At 42.2% G+C, this 16,112-nt stretch overlaps 2 protein-coding genes across 4 annotated transcripts in view; one reads left to right on the forward strand and one right to left on the reverse strand.

The window, feature by feature from the left end:
• The first annotated feature begins 55 nt into the window (after window positions 1–55).
• On the forward strand, window positions 56–5,401 carry cfap45 (cilia and flagella associated protein 45). Its single transcript, XM_088380080.1, has 12 exons — window positions 56–292; window positions 679–780; window positions 844–944; window positions 1,196–1,340; window positions 1,416–1,586; window positions 1,767–1,945; window positions 2,025–2,154; window positions 2,219–2,365; window positions 3,257–3,370; window positions 3,564–3,757; window positions 3,845–4,069; window positions 4,141–5,401. Exons 1-12 carry the CDS (start codon window positions 146–148, stop codon window positions 4,199–4,201), a joined length of 1,716 nt encoding a protein of 571 aa, XP_088236206.1. The 5' UTR covers window positions 56–145; the 3' UTR covers window positions 4,202–5,401.
• Window positions 4,323–16,112, reverse strand: part of LOC148395066 (clathrin heavy chain 1-like) — a 19,737-nt gene continuing 7,947 nt past the window's right edge. Inside the window, exons 11-33 of one of the 3 annotated variants that reach the window (XM_088380078.1) lie at window positions 15,936–16,073; window positions 15,645–15,809; window positions 15,377–15,557; window positions 15,141–15,304; window positions 14,932–15,057; window positions 14,706–14,848; window positions 14,107–14,341; window positions 13,853–13,975; window positions 13,509–13,654; window positions 13,235–13,418; window positions 12,955–13,147; window positions 12,694–12,851; window positions 12,442–12,606; window positions 12,215–12,322; window positions 11,918–12,085; window positions 11,595–11,744; window positions 11,383–11,514; window positions 11,096–11,206; window positions 10,695–10,865; window positions 10,363–10,584; window positions 9,257–9,277; window positions 6,196–6,271; window positions 4,323–5,848 (exon numbers count right to left, since the gene is read on the reverse strand). In XM_088380078.1, the coding sequence (XP_088236204.1) occupies window positions 5,718–5,848; window positions 6,196–6,271; window positions 9,257–9,277; window positions 10,363–10,584; window positions 10,695–10,865; window positions 11,096–11,206; window positions 11,383–11,514; window positions 11,595–11,744; window positions 11,918–12,085; window positions 12,215–12,322; window positions 12,442–12,606; window positions 12,694–12,851; window positions 12,955–13,147; window positions 13,235–13,418; window positions 13,509–13,654; window positions 13,853–13,975; window positions 14,107–14,341; window positions 14,706–14,848; window positions 14,932–15,057; window positions 15,141–15,304; window positions 15,377–15,557; window positions 15,645–15,809; window positions 15,936–16,073 (3,411 nt within the window). In that variant the 3' untranslated portion in view covers window positions 4,323–5,717. Of the gene's footprint in view, window positions 5,849–6,195; window positions 6,272–6,965; window positions 7,029–9,256; window positions 9,278–10,362; window positions 10,585–10,694; window positions 10,866–11,095; window positions 11,207–11,382; window positions 11,515–11,594; window positions 11,745–11,917; window positions 12,086–12,214; window positions 12,323–12,441; window positions 12,607–12,693; window positions 12,852–12,954; window positions 13,148–13,234; window positions 13,419–13,508; window positions 13,655–13,852; window positions 13,976–14,106; window positions 14,342–14,705; window positions 14,849–14,931; window positions 15,058–15,140; window positions 15,305–15,376; window positions 15,558–15,644; window positions 15,810–15,935; window positions 16,074–16,112 lie in introns of all 3 variants that reach the window. The other 2 variants (XR_015859309.1, XM_088380079.1) reach the window with 2 other exon arrangements.

The following is a 16,112-nucleotide window of genomic DNA, read 5'->3' on the forward strand; positions in this document are numbered from 1 at the left end:
ACAGACGTTCTCCAAAAACGACAAAATAAAAAGTTTTAAACAAACAAACATCCTTTAGTATTGGAAATATTTTTGACTCTTGGTTTTATTTTTTGCCATAATATCCAAGAAAAATTATAAACACCTTCTTCCTTGCTGTATTATCATGTTTCTATGGAAACAACACAACATTACCACGGAGGTTCTTGACACGCGCTCCAGGCAGCAGAAACTTTTAGTGGTATTATTCTTTTCTATTTTTGTGACAAAAAAAAAATCCCTGTCTCAGCTACATCCGGACGTAGAAGAAATGGTATGGTTTGTGCAATTTTTTGCCCTGATGTTTTCACTTTTGGGGGGATGCTTTAATTCTGCTGAAGTTCGATTCATTTTGACCTAGTGTAATTTGCTTTGCAAATAATGGACGAAAAATAAGACCGGGTGAGGGTGGAGTGGACAATAAATCAGTTTTGATGTTACAAAAAGCACATTTATATTATTTTATAGTACATAATAATTCGTTTAATGGCTCGTAAATGGAAAATGTATGCTTTATCATGAACATCATATTAATACTAATAATATGTTAGATTTGTATGCTTGTAAATATAAAGCGACAGACAGTCAATCACATTCATAAGTCGTTAATGTTAATAGAACCAGACAGTGATAATTACTGGAGAAATGTAAACTTTGCAGAGTGAGACCTCTTCCACTTCAACTTTGAGAAGAAAACATTGCTATCGCACACGAGCCCCCTCATCCCAGGTGGATGAAAACCTGTTTGGAAAGACCACACAGGTGAGTGTGTCCTTTACCTTCTGCATCTGTCAACTGTCAGATGAGTGTGTCTTTATTGTTTAGAGGTCATCACATTCGGCCTCGAAGGTAAAGGATGTTCCAGTGCAGAAGCAGATCAGCAAGACTATCCAAATAGTCACCAAAGACCTTGTACGCAATCTCAGGTAGGCAATATTTTTAAATTTAATGGACTTGTTATCTGGCCAAAATCTCACTTCAAGCCACTTGCTCAAAATCAGATGGGATAGGTTCCTGCTGACCTGCGACCCAAATTAAGACAAAATGATGGAAAAGTTTGGAAAGGATATCATGCCTTGTGTGTATACTATGAGATTAGTGGAATTTCCCTTTGGGTCAGTCTTTGCTAACTTACTGTGATTAATAAGAAGGTATAACTACATTCTTGTGTGGTCAGAGTCCCATGCAGTGACCCCTCTGGACAGTCCATCATTCTGCCATCAGCTGACTTTAAGCGGATCACCTCCAGATCCAATGTTCTCTCCAAGGAGAAGAAGGAGGCCATAAAGGAGACACACAAAAGTGGAAAAGAGAATGAAATGGTAGCAATCATTTCAAAAACATTTACTTGCTGACTTAACCTTGAACAGCATTCTTAGTCGTGTTCTTGATCCTAGCGGGCAGCTGAAGAAAGGAAGCGGCAGATGTTTGAGGCCGACATGTGCCGTCAGGAGAGGCAGGCTGTGAGTGAGATCGAACTGGAGGCTCACGAGCGAAGGCAGCGTCTGCTGGAGCGAGCCAAGGCCCTGAGAATGGAGCAGGAGGAAGAGATTCGAGAGCTCAACAAGGTAGGAAATATACGTGCAGTTAAGGCAGCTATTTGGGGCGAGGGCATTTTGTTTGTTTGATTAGCGTATCTAACTGAACTTAACGTTCAAAATGGGCATAATGTCAAAGTAAATTACAAGAAAATAAATATATTTTCTTTAGAAAGTAAGTCATAAACTCCCTATCTGCGAGCTCCTCAGGCGATTCTTGGCGCTCAGTGTCAAGCCACACGAGATGCCCAAATCCAGGAGAAGAAGCAGATTCAGAAGGAGATGCTGGAAGAGGAGAGGCGCCTAGATGCCATGATGGAAGCTGAACGCCGCAGGCTTCTGGAGAGGCTGGAGCAGATTGATGAAATGCGTAAGCAAGAGAGGATCAGGTGATCAATCAGCTCCCCAAAAAACACACCACCCTTCTCATGCTGATAGCATCAGGAGTGTGTTGTCTGTGTGCTCCAGTGGGAAACAACAAATCTTTGAGCAGATCCAGCAGCGTCTGGAAGACAAGCTGGTACAAGAGGAGCTCAAAGAGCAGGAGAAACATCAGACCAGAGAGAAACAAGCCAAGATGAAAATGGAGGATCTAATGGTACCACAAATTAAGATGGTCAGTAAAATACATACAGTACACTGAATTGCCTGTATTGTTCCAGTCCCTGCAGAACAAGAGGGAGGAACAGCAGCGTTTGCACCAGGAGGTCATGCGCATCAATGCTGAGACGTTGAGGGCACAGGAGCTGAGGAGAGAGGAGGAGAAGATGGCGGACATGAGAGAAATGGAATACATCAAAAACAAATTGGTCAGACCTGCATCACCTTGATGTTGGAAATACTTTTGTACCTCAATTTTATTGAACAGGGGTTCTAGAAGCAAATGTTTAGGGGTATCAGACCACATTTGATATATGAGGGCATTTGGTCATCCATTTGTCCCATCTGATGATTGATTACCTGTAATGTTTCCTCGATAAAAAATTGTCGGCTAGCTCCCACCTAACAAAATAAGCAGTAACCTACAGTTAAATATAGCGGAAATTAAATGGTGTGTTGATACTGAGTGGTAGAAGGTTAAGAATTTGCCATATACATTTGTTTAAAGTAAGGTCCGGGGTACTGACTCAAAACTACTTGATGTGAAAGACTGTGGACATGCATGTTTGGCTCACCTCAGTTAGAAGAGAAGAGAAAGCCATTTTTGTTGATCATATACGCATTACATTTCTATCAAGCCCTGTCAAGCTAACATTTTTCCTGTTTGTTAAAAAGGGAAATACAGTATATGAAATATTGAAATCTCTCAAATATCAGCACCTCAAAAATGGGCTAAGCATGCCTATACTGTAGGCGGCATGATAGCCTCGTGGTTGGGACTTCCTCGGTTTGTTTAAATTCTCAGCGGTAAACTGTGTGGGTTTTCGCTCAGTTCTCCACCCTCATTCCAAATACATGCATGTTAGGTTAATTGATGCATAGGTGTGAATGTGAGTTTGAATGGTTGTTTGTCTATACTGTACTGCATGTGTTCTGCAATTCACTGGTGAACAGTCCAGGGTGTAAAGTACCTCTCGCCCTAAATTCAGCTGGGGTAGGTTTCAGCGTACCTGTGACAAAATGAAGTCAAGTACTATAGAAAGTAAATGGACAGATGCGTTCTTGTTTGCCATTACCTTTGACTTCAATATCTCCCGAAGCAACGTGAGGCCGAATATGAAGCGGAACAGAAGAGGATAAAGAGGGAGAAAGAGTTGGAGATTGCCAGGCTGAGAGCTCAGCAGGAGAGGGCGAAAGACCACAAGGCTGATCAGGTTAAGAATTACAACTTATTTTCTCAATATTTCAATACTGAATGGTACATCCTCTAAATATTAAGTGATTTTCGGCGACAACTAGTGAAAACCTGCAAAGGGGGCTTTGGTTTACAACAGTGACGAGTGGCACGCAATGAAATCGATGAGAACCACTACTCTAAAAGCATGTGTGTGTGGATGCATTTGGAAGGATGAACTCCGTGCCAAGAGGAACCAGGAGATTGCGGACAGAGAATGGAGAAGGAAGGAGAAGGAGTTGGCTGCCAAGAAGGCTCAGGAGGAGGCCATGCTTCGCGCCGCTCGCCTAGAGCAAGTCCAGCGTAAAGAGCAGCTCCTATCCATGGAGGCTGGCCGAGAGAAGGCTGAGTTTGAGAGGGTTCTAAAGTGAGAGACGACAGTGACATGGTCACTGGACACCGTTCAGAGGATCTCTGTACCTCCTTTGGTAAGGCTGCTTTGTGCCACATTAAGGGTTCAGCAAGAGGCGAGTGTCAGACAGAAGGAGGAGGACAAAAGGCAGCGTCAGAAAGCGCTGCGCCATGCCGAGGCCATCAGGCAGCAGGTGAAGGAGTTGGAGCAGGCCAACATTGCCAAGCGCAAAGAGACATTCAAGGAGGCGGAGAGACTGAGTGAGGAGCTCCGGCAGCGACGCAAGCGCATCACTGAAATTAAACAGAAGAAGCTGAAGGAGCTCAAGTAAGTGCAGGTGGTACTTGTAGACAATTCTCAAGGTGTTTGTGTAAATATGCATTTTTGTCCACTCGCAGGGCAACGGGGCTCAGTGAGAAATACTGCGGTGAAGTGGAGAGGAAAGCATGGCTCCTTTAATTCACCCGAAACATACATCTGGAGCCGAGTCTGTCTCTTGATTTACCACTGTATCATCATGTTTTCTTGTAATCCAACATTCTGATTCCAAACCACATTTCCATACAGACTGGACAGAAGATACTTGACCATTTTTACATTTTATTTAGGCTAGTAGTTCCCTTTCAGTTAGGTCATATTAGGTCTTTTACTTTTTCAATGGCAGAGCCCCTTTCGAGATCCCTTATGACAACAAATAGGAATTGAACTTAAGCAGGGTGACACTTTATATATACACACACACGCACACACTTTGAGAGATGTAAGGAAGTACATCAAGGTAAATACAGGCTCTTATTGGGCACCGTTCTGGCTGTACCGAGACCTTTTTTCTTAACCATCTACACATGCAACCTACATGTTGTGGGTTTCACCGAGCTGTCATTTGGACATCAAAAAGTAATTTGTTGTTTTCGGAGGATGAGAGAGGTGAAGGACATTGGTATGTGCGTGGGAGCATTGCCTCACCATCTACAATGTTTAAAATCATGTTCACATCTGTACACGCTAAAAAGGAATGAAAATAAAACGTCATGGTGACCCGAGGGAAACGTCACAACACCTGGCATAAACAGACCTCAGCAGCGAGGGCTCAGCGTAAATACACGCACACACGCGCGTGATAAACGTCTACGTGGTCCCGCCCTTGCACATACACAAATACAGTCTCACACAAGCACTGTACACGGCACAAGAGGTCACCTAAACACACAGAGGAGAGCTAATATCTGGCAGGTACCACCTGTACAGGGCAAGAGGGTTTAAAATTCTTATTTAGACCATCTTTAATTCACATACGCACGCACACACGCACACAGGCTCAATCATAAAGTGACATACATCTGAATGCATTTAAAACTCAATAAAGCTACACACCTGTGCAGAATATACTATCATGACTGTACTTAGTGTTGCTAGGGGTAGCCATTCGAATGGCGATAAATGTTCAAATACTCTATGTAACATTTTTCTCTCTCTCCTCAAAATAGACAATGATGTAATGGATTGAAACAGACTAAACGAGACACAGTTCCATACATCAAAACGTAAGAGCTTCTCTCCACAGAAATTTCTTCACGAGTGCAAAATCCAATGCTCCTCCACCTACTTCAAAGTATGCTCAGCTTAAGCAAGTCCACTTAAACAATTCAAAAATCAAAACGAAACAAACAAAAACATGACAGGAACATACAAAAACATTTCTAAACAAGGGGTTATAAATATGGAATGTGGGGATTGCAAATGTGGTCCAATTTCAGTTCAAACAATACAAATAAAAGTCCTTCATAGCATGAACATGTTTTTCTTCAAACATGACAACAATGTTGTAACAATTGTAAGAATATAAATACAAAATAAAAGTGGGCTGTTGCTTGCTTGTGGCCTCTGTTGAGGGTAGAAGACCATGGGAGGCTGGAGAAGAACACAAAGAGGTGGGGGGAGTGGACAGGGTGAAAGGTCATGGTGGAGTGGGTGTTCACATGCCATATCCAAAGTTGGCCTGTGGCGGCTGGCCATAGCCTGGTGCTGCTGTGTACCCATAGCCGTACGCCTGCTGAGGTGGTACGGCAACATTGGCGCCTGAAGTGAGCATCAGCTGTGGTGTGCCTGTCAAGCAAACAACACAACAATCTTCGTCAAAAAAAGCTTGCAATGACATATATGTAATACGCTGGCCCTGTTCCATTTTTCTATTCCTTTTTTTCCTTTAACAGTCATGCTTTTGGAATTTCCACATTACATGAAATCAGCCCCCCCCCCAAAAACAAAAAAGAAATTAATAAATTATGTAATCTGGTAGAAAAAAACACAATATTTTTCAATTTGGAAAGAATTGCATTAACACAGCTAAAATGGTTAATCGAAAATATATAAATGAATAAATAAAAAAGTAAGAACGTGACGTGGCCCCAAATGGCAAGTGTACATCCCTGGGAATGAGTGCATTCATTTACCATAAACAATTGGTTGAGATTCTGTGGCCTGCTCCTCCTGTTTCCTCAGGGACTCAGAGGCTTCGAGCTTGTCCACCTGAAGAAAAGAACATCAGTGGCGTGAGCACTAGCTTGGTGGTTCAGCAACTTGGGCGGAGGCTTTTGAAGACGCCAAGTTTGTAAAAACTGACCTCAGGGTTATTTCACTGGCTGAAGGATGGGACCATTGCTGACAGGCGGAGGAGATGAGCACCGTCCACATTTAAGTGAAAATGTGCAGTTTAAGGTCCTCCATTAAGTGACTAAAGCCACTAGTGTATGACTAAAGCACTATAAGCATCTAATTACAGTCTAATCCGCCTTGGTTTAAGGGACACACAGTCTAATGTGGTGTTACGGGAGGCAGGAGGAGAGGTTATAGACAGATTATAACAATGATGGTCCCACCCATCCAGCCATCCAATCATCTACGTTACGATTTGAGAGTATGTAGAGAACCAACCTGTCACCAGTACAACTGACCTCTTCTTATGTTTGGCTGCTCTAAAAATGTAATTGGAGCTAATTCACATTTTATCTGTCGTTATTAATGGACGGTAATTCGTCAATTAGAGGGCAGCTGCAAATGCGGGAGGCATCTATTATTGTCACTAAAGACGCTGCATCCAGATAATCATGAATATTTTTACTTTTATGATAATATTAAAGGGTTACTGAAAACAAAATATAGGTAGGTTTTATCCTTGTAACAGTTTGACCTCAAAATTAAGCATGTGCTGTGGGAAAATTACCTTTTAATTGCTTGTATACAAATGCTGTAATGGGCTCTGCGTTGGGCTTGCCATCCTTCAAGGCTGAAATCAAACATCAATGTAAACTTTTGAGGCGCCTATTTCTGAAAACGCGTCTGTTAGTGAATCATTCAGACTTTGGGGCCATTGTTACCAAATTGTGTCTAGCAATATGTCCGCTGTATGCGCCACATTCACAGATCTGTACACTAATTGACGCATGAAATTAGATGTATTCGTAGAAGTGTTGACTGCAAGAGGAAAATGCACCCTCTGTCTTTGTGGCATCCTGCACAGACACTTTGAAGTTTGTTCTTGGTTTTGTTTAGATTCCGGACTTAACGTGCAGTCCACCCTAGTCATTGTAGTAATGAAATATGTAATTACCATTGTCTAGCCGCATATCATATATGCAACAGAGGTAGGTCTGCCTCCTCAAAAATAAACATGTTTCATCAAGACATAGGTGTGGAGTGTGTCCTAAAATGTATAATCCTTGGGGAGGTTTGACAAAAAAGTGGCACAGAGATTTAAAAAGTCAATATAAATATAACTTTGGTTGTTTAGGAGGGAAGGGGGGGGGGGGGGGGGGGGGGGGGGTGTTCTTGACTACATTACATTTTTGCCAGGTGGCCGCTGAGAAGCAGAAAATTACCAGCAGAATCCAAACGAAATAAGCAGCCAGCAAATTGAGTTATGAAATATGCAGCTTGAACAATAGAAGCTTGAACTTTGATGAAGCACAGGATAAGTGAGGTGTCCATGTCCTGGTACTGGGTTTAGTTCTGTACATACTGTGGAGTATATTAATGTCAGTCAATCTGGTTGTGCAGGCTCTTGCATTTCGAAAAGAGAAGGGTTGAGAGACATGCGGTAGCAGCAGTTTTTGGTTACGTTCCTCTTTAAGAATGCGTGAGAAAGAGAAAAGAGAAGCACAGCGCCATAGTGGAGGGAGCGAGAAAGAGGGCAGACAGGATGCTCTTGTACAGCCACTTGAAGGTTTCCAGAAACAGGCACAGCCAACAACGATTTCTCCTTGCCCGGTGCTGCTGATGTTATCGAGGGAGGGGCAGTGCATGCGTGTTGCTTCACACATCATGTAGCTTTACTGAACACACGACCCGAGTTGCATATTATTTTCTTTTTAACTGTTTGACAACGATGTTGGGAGGGATGCTTAAATAAATCACTGAACACATATTCATCTCTGAGTACCCGATATTTGTTTTAATGTACTATTCAAGCACAGGAATCAATTGAAGCATATTGTAGACATACGCTGGAAAACACCATGAAGAAAGAATTGAAACTCTTTGTATACCTAGAGAAAATGCTCTCAGCTAATAATCACAGGATGGTGTCGAGGGGTAGCTAACCACCAGTTTCACATTCAAAGTAATCGGAAAAAGACCTGACACTGAAGGTAGTGATCCAGAGTGGCACTTTTCACTCGTTGACACTAAAGAGGGGCTGGAAGCTTTACTGACTGATTCCTGTCAGCCTCGAGAAGGAGGCTACGAACAGAGTTTCGTGATAGCCAGGTCATTTGGTGACGATCCCCAAACTAATGATGCCATTAAAATATTTTTGGGAGAAACACATTTCCTCAGATAGCTCCCAGGGGTATCTATTTACTCATTAGCACTAAATACCACAAGGTAGGAGGGAAATCTATGATCTAATTATTGATTTATTACTATCCATACTCATATTCAAACCAAAACCTTTAATTTTGCTTCATATTTCAAGTGATCATTTCTTTTTTTGAACACCCTGAAGATCAATTTAGTCTATAACCAATACAGACTATAATGGCCAACCCACTCATGGAATATAGCCACAAAATCTTTTATTAATTTAGCATTCTTTCTTTTTTGACAATCCAAATAGAAATAAATCTAACGACTTTTTGTGAAACTGCTCCCTAATTTGTATCTCCCTCCTTGAGCAAGGAGCTCTACTGACTAAATGGTCAATGCACTCGAGTATACAATAATTAGGGCATACTGAATGTTTGTGTACAAAACTATTTGAGGAAATATGGTGTGACCCTCCCAGCCAACAGCCCATCAGAAGAGCTGTAAAGATGTGATGTGAAGAGCCCCACTCTGGATTGTGGGGAAATAGTTGTAGTCTAGTGAAGATGCAGAGAGTTGTACACGTGAAAGCAGCAGAGTGACAAAGTGGGAGGGGGAATCATGCAGTTCCAGCTAATTTTAGCCCTCCAAACTACTACAGGTTATAGGACAGCGAGTCAAAAAGGATGATTAGGAAACGGATTCAACGTTCACCTTTTCCTTTATCGCATCAACCTGGAAAGGAAATTCAGAGAGGCAACTTAAGGGAAAAAAAAAGCAAGTGGAAGTCTCCCACAATAGAAACTGACAGTGAGAAACAAGCAAACAGGGGACAATTTAACATTGAAAGACAACACAAAAACATAGAAGAGATGCAGGAGATGCCACTTCTGATACAAATGTGAACCTCACTACTGAGGCAAAGTACAGTAGTTCAGAATTTGGCCCAAGGTTTGATGGGATTTCATAGTAAAGTTTCCCTTGAGTAAGGAACCTTAACACCCCAAACTGCTCCAGTGTGAGTATAATGATGTGTACTTGCTATGTGTCTAAGGTGAATTTGTGATTGGTTAAATGCAGAGGGCAAAACCTGCTTATGCGCATGAATTTAATTTAAAAGCGCTACTAAAACACAAATAAGGTTGTTGACGAGTTTGAACTCCCTTTTCCACTAAATGCAGCATAATGCTGCAGCGCTATTTAATTAACAATCATGGTGGTTGTAAAAGCCTCAGTAACTTGCAAGTCAAAGATGCCATAACGGACATCTACCGCTTAATATGAACTTTTATTCCATCCAATGTGAAAAGTGGTTACGACTGCCACAAATCTCCTCTGGAGCACATTTGTATGGGAAAGTAGCTTGAGTGGATGAAAACCCAAGTGAAAAAGAATAACACCAGTGATGGCACATGAAGGACATAAGAGGAAAATCAAGGGAGCAAGAATATTCTGAATGTACACGCAGCGACTTAGGTGCAGGCATATGGACTTGTGCTACACCGCCTGATGTTAACAGTATTTGCAAATAGAACGGTGTGGAAGGAAAACACAAATTCTGAAGAATCCATCTAATAGGATCTCCATGTGAGATTTTGTGAACAGTATTTTCCAACATTTGCTCGCAGGGAGAAAGTCACTGTGAAGGTGCCCATCACTACCGAACTCTCTACATAACGAACATTATTTTCTATAAATGTAGTTACGTAGGTTTTAGTGTTATCGTTTTCTTACACACTCGTTAATACATCCACTGTATGTGTCCAATTATGTGTCCAATTAATGTGGTGTTTTATTTTCTTCATGTGTGAATGACCCACCTTACTGAGGTACTCCCTCATGACCTGGATGAAGTAGGGCATGGAGAAGTCCATGATATTGTGCCTCCAAGCAGTCTCAAGCACCACGTCAGGTCGCAACAGGTCGTAGCAGGTGAACAAGCAGGCAGCGAAACACTCCTTCTTGTCCTCCTCCAGGAACCACGCAAGGAGTTCCTCGGCCAGTTCAATGTCTTTGGACTCTGACGCATACTGCATGGCGTCCTGCTCAAGGGGACATAAAAATGTACGTGGTAATGGTTCAGGTGGTGCCTGTGTGAACATAACGCAGTGAGTGAAAGTATACAGTTCATGTAAGTACTGCCACAACGCACCTTGTAGAGCTTGTCTTTCTTGCAAAGCTCAACACTCTGTTTCCAGCGGTTGTTGCCCTTGAAAAGGTATGCTGCGATCCTTCTGAATTCGATCAACTCATGCTTCTCGAGGCCTTGGGCCAGCGAGATGTTGTCAAAGTTGTCGTAAGCATCAATGGAAGTGCGTAGTGACTGTAAATAAGCAAATAAGACAGATGAAAAACAATTTTAACAAGGAGAGAAAGATTGTTTTAATGACCGCTTCGACAATGGAAAGTTGTTGTGACTTTCGGTTTGACCCGTCATTGGTGCCAATGGAAAGTCACTCGGAAAGTTCAAAGTACATCAAAGTGAAACAAACAGGCATATAACATTTATTCAAACCAAATAACAGTAAATAAAGAGTCAGTGCCACATCATACCACATAGTCTTCCTCGATGATGAAGAGGTTGTTGAGAGACTCATTGACTGACTTGTTGTTGTGATTCTGGACAGACCTCAAATATGGTTTAACCAGAGGTAACTGCTTCACCTGAACAGATGAATCAGTAATGAAATAAATAATGATTACAAATGAAAACCATCTTTACCAATCTGTGTAATGCTTCACTTATGTATGTAAATAAACATTTTTAGGCTCATATTTGCATGGGGTCGTGCATTAATCAACCAAACAAAACAGTGGCATAAAATGAGGAAAGCACTCACCTTGGTGAAAAAATTGACAGCACGTGTGTGGTCCAGTCTTGGGGAAAGAACAATGAGCAGGTCATTTAATAATAAAGGTTTGAACTCCAGATAAAAGTGGATGGCTTTGTAGTACAGCTCCACGTTTGCCACCTTGTTGGAAAAATCAAAAAGTTTACAAATGAACACACTTTTTTGACAATAAGCAAGTTTGTTTCATAGAGGAGCCCCACCTTGGTGACAATGTCTTTAAATTGGCCTTCTTTCCAGGCATCAGAAGGATGGTTCATCATGGTGATGATAGCATTGTCATATTCCTCATATTTATCATAGAGGAACACTAGCTCTGCCCAGAGGTGGGCCTGCTCGGCCGCCCTGAGAACCTTAAAAGTCATCAATCATCGTCATCAATAAATATGATTGGATCTTACCAATAGAGGCCTGTATCAAAGGTCATGGTAACATCATCCCTTAAAGAATATGTTTCTTTAATATGGAGTAAACATCTTTTTTTTAAATGTTGTTAATAAATGGTGTGATGGTTCCCTGCGTATACCTTTGGAATGTTCACACGGGACCAGAAAAGTTCCAAGTGCTCCCTCATCTTCTGGGGTTTAAATTTGGAGTAGAGAATGGCCAGCTCCGTGAACATTCCCATGTGAGCCCGCTCCAGTCCCAAAGCAGCCTCCAGCATGGTGATCAGCTCCTCAAAGTAGGCGCGGTCCTGAAGGAGTTCAGACGCACACCTCATTCAAATCTTTTAGTTCTTTTACAAGGCTAGGCTATTTTTCTGCCTTATAATTCTCTTGAATATCTGCATGTACTCAGTGTATGTAAAAAGGATGCTTTGTACCTGATAGTAGTTGATGAGTTCCTCCAGCTCATCGGCATGTACAACAATATGCAGGCCGCACATTTGGGCAAGCCTGAATTCTTTCCCATCGACACACGCAAAACACACCTAGAAGTAAGAGAGAATGGACTCATGAGGACTGTAGAGCACTTTCACTTTAATACTGGGTAAAGGCTAAAATCAGACGAGCAGTTAATTTCATTCGAAACTAATCTGTCATTTCTCACCTCTTTCCAGGTGCGTGTACTGTTGGCCTTGCGAGCACCATCCACAGCTGCCTGGTACTCTCCAAGGTGCACCAGAGTAGAAGCCAGGCGACCAAAATTAGACACGTTGTTGTAAAGCAGTTTGGCTGCCTCATACATCTTGTCATCATAGCAACGGTCACCCACCTGAAGAAAAGGGCAGGCAAAAGATAAGTCAAGACAGAATCAATTGGCAACAACAAATGGTAGAATCTGATGTGTCTCAGAACCTACTTGTTGGATGTGGGCATTATTGGGTCCATTGATGAACTCTTCTAGCTCTGCAAGGCGGTTGGTCTTTGCCAGAGCAAAGATTAACTCTGTTTCAACGTAAGACTCACGGGCCTTTTTTCGGGCCATTTGCAGAAACTTTACAAGGTCCTCCCAGTTACCTACACACAGCACATGACTTTTATTTGACCATTTCAAATGATTTTCACACAAATCCTGTTTTCTCTCAAACGTTCAAACAAGAAACTATGACATGACACTTACCACTCTGAGCTGCAGCTTGCCCCACCTCCATGTAAGCAGATGGGTCATCAGCCTTGATGTAGGAGTCAATAGCTTCTTTGACCAGGCCCTTTTGCAGCTGGGCCTTTGCCAGCTGACTCCACACTGGAGGCTCGTTGCAGCGCTCGGCAAACTCATAGGCTCGGTCCAAATTACCAATGTGCTCAATAAGAACCTAAATATGATAGGACAGTATTCCAGTAAAATACACAGGCTAATAAAATAATGAAGCATAACTAAGTACAGTATAAAAGTCATTCACCTGCACAGCAGATGTGTTGACATCAAATTTCCTAAAAATGGCAAAGGCCTCCTCAAAGAGCTCATTGCTTATTGCAATATTTGCAATATCTGGGGCATCATAGTTGTCCAGACGGTTGATGTACTCCATGACGCGGGTCCGATCGGCTTTGATTGCTGTCAGGATGAGCAGATTCTGGAGGTTTCTAACATATACACAAGACAAGAAGATCTCAGTGAGAAAATAGATTTTTAGCTATGGGTGAAAAAATAAAAGCAATGACATTTCATGATACCTGTGCTCGCTGAAGACAGAGTTATCCAAGACAATCTTCTCCAGAAGCTCAATGAGTTCATTGGGAAGGTCCGCAGTCATAAAAGCCTTCACTGAAACAGACACTTCCTCTGGATCCTGGGTCTCTGTCAGGGCAGTCTGGACAACCTGCATTTCAAAAACACAACAGAAGCACAATGGCACAACATTTATAAAACAGAAGCTTTCACAAGGACAGAAAAAATGCATTTCCAGTTCAATAGAAAAAGACCTTGACAAAGTCTTGCACAGTGTGTTCTATACATTTGCAAGACATGTTTACTAGATTTTGCACGATTTAATACAAATAACACAAAGATGTAAGACCTGATCAATAAGTGGTCTTCTGTAGTTGTTGGTCTCCAGCAGCACACTTGCCCACAGTTCAGGATTCTTGCGGCGCACAAGGTAGCGTGACAGACTCTTGAACAGCGAGTTTTCATTACACACCTAAAACATTTGACAAACATCAGTTGACAATGTTGAAAAAAAAAGTAAAAAATACACACGTATTACATTTGACAAAAATCGGTTAAAAATGTGGGTCGGTGTAATACTCTTGGCCTTCAATGACAACTCACATGAATTAGTTCCTGGTCACACTGTCCTCTTTCATAGGCCACGCAGGCTAGGTGGGGGTCTCTCTTCTCACAGTATTTGCCCACAACACGGCTATCGTAAAAAGGATTCTCCCTCAAGAAGCGCTCGGGGTTGTTGTTGCTGTCTATGTAAATCTTGGCAAGGGCATTATGGGTCGCAGGCTCCTCACAGCCTTCATGAATACGAGCTTCCAACCAAGGGAGCAGGAGCTTCAGTCTGTTGGGAAAAAGAAAGACGGAATTTCATTTGTTGAAAAAAGTGTCTCCAAACACTTATTTGGCTATGCCCATGCACTCCATCAGGAAATTCTCACAGCACACCAACAAACAAAAATATTCATTCATTTTCCAAACTGAGTGTGCTGTTTAATTAAACACTCAGCTGTATTTTTGTTGTTGTACTATTGCTCCAGGTTAATTGCACCTTCTGCCTTTTAGTGGAAGATCACTATACGTTATTGGCTGAGGAAATCTAGTTGGTCATTTGCTGTGGCTCTTACGGAGCCAGTGTTCCACAGCACAGTGGTTAGGAAGCAGCCAAATTGTTCTTTCAGTGCATGACAGTTTGTTCCTTCTCTTACCGATTTCTCTTCTCCACTTCAGCAACTAGTTCATCTGTGGAAAACTGTCCTCTAACGACCATGATCAGGTTTTTGATAACATCCTCAGCACAATCGACATCCAGCAAACCTCCAATGACCACTGGGAGACGACTTGGGTTTACCTGCAGAACATCAGAAATGTGGAGTCAGACTTTTGCCCTATAGACAGTAAATGGTGACTAAAAACCTCAGATCAGCGTTGTACCTTCTGCACATAGATCTCAATGTATTTCTGCAGACTGTTGCGATACAAGTATAGGACCAGATCGTGGACAAAATCAAAGCGGTCACATACAATGATCAATGGCAGTTGATCAGTCAACTTGGCTTCCTGTAGAGAAGAAAAAATAGTTGATGTATGCAGTGAGAATGTTTTTTCATGTCCCGAGTGTGCAGCTTGAAGACATTTTTGACCTTGAGGAAGTTCTTCACACGCTCAGGGTCATAGCAGTTACTCTCTCTGCAAATTCTTTCCACCTCTTTGATTTGACCTGTCTTGCAGGCAGCCTGAATGTATTTAAAGTGAACCTCTGGGTCCTGGCTAAAGTTGACAATAGAACCCAAGAAGTAGAACAACCCTGAAAGACAAAATCATGTGACAGCGTGTTACAACTTGTTTGCGCTCTCCAAATCTAACTCTCAAGGTGTACCTTCGAAACTCTTGAAGGACTCAAAAAGTTCAGTGAGGCTCTGAGTGCTGAGTTGCTCATGATACTTGGAGGCAACCTGAACGCAAATCTGCAGGTTCTGGCGGATGTTAGCAGAGAGCATGGCCCGAAGGCATTCCAAAGAGTCCTCCACCGACAGTGAGCCAAAGAAATTGACTAACCACTAGAAGGGCACAAACGAGTGACAATTAGTATTCTGTAAGTTAAAAGGTCTGTACCTTTGGAAACAATTAGAAAATCGCCAGTGTACCTCTGGGTTGAGGAGGTGAGTGTGCACCACTGCCCGCTTAATGTCATACAGGTCAGTATAATGTTCTAGCGCCCTCTGAAGGAGACCAGCCTTTTCACACAGCTGTGCCACATGGGCACGGTCGTAATGGGTGAACATCTGGTTGCCCAGAATAGCATCTGCGACCTGCAAAAATCACCAGAGGACTTTAGACACTTAAAACCACTTTTTGTTCTTGAAATAACTAAAATGACAAAATTACAAAAATGAATGCATGAACAAGAATATTTCTCATTTTACTTCTTCATGTACCTGTGGCGCATGGACCAAATTCATTTCCAGCAGACGTGTCTGCAATGGTCCTTCCATGGGCCTGTTGTTCTTCAAGGCATCCAGCAGAAAGGATGTGCATTGCTGGATCAAGTTGTATTCCATGAAAACGTCTACAATCTAGACACAGAAAGAAACAATTGCCATTTTGTTCAAGGC

This window comes from Syngnathus floridae, chromosome 7 (assembly GCF_059516105.1).
Source record: "Syngnathus floridae isolate MCC-2025c chromosome 7, RoL_Sflo_1.0, whole genome shotgun sequence".
Lineage (NCBI taxonomy): Eukaryota > Metazoa > Chordata > Actinopteri > Syngnathiformes > Syngnathidae > Syngnathus > Syngnathus floridae.

Coding starts and splice junctions, on each gene's coding strand:
- cfap45 (XM_088380080.1), top strand. CDS start 146: ATGTTTCTATGGAAACAACACAACATTACCACGGAGGTTCTTGACACG. Junction 945..1,195: donor GACCTTGTACGCAATCTCAG/GTAGGCAATATT, acceptor TTGTGTGGTCAG/AGTCCCATGCAGTGACCCCT. Junction 1,946..2,024: donor CGTAAGCAAGAGAGGATCAG/GTGATCAATCAG, acceptor TGTGTGCTCCAG/TGGGAAACAACAAATCTTTG.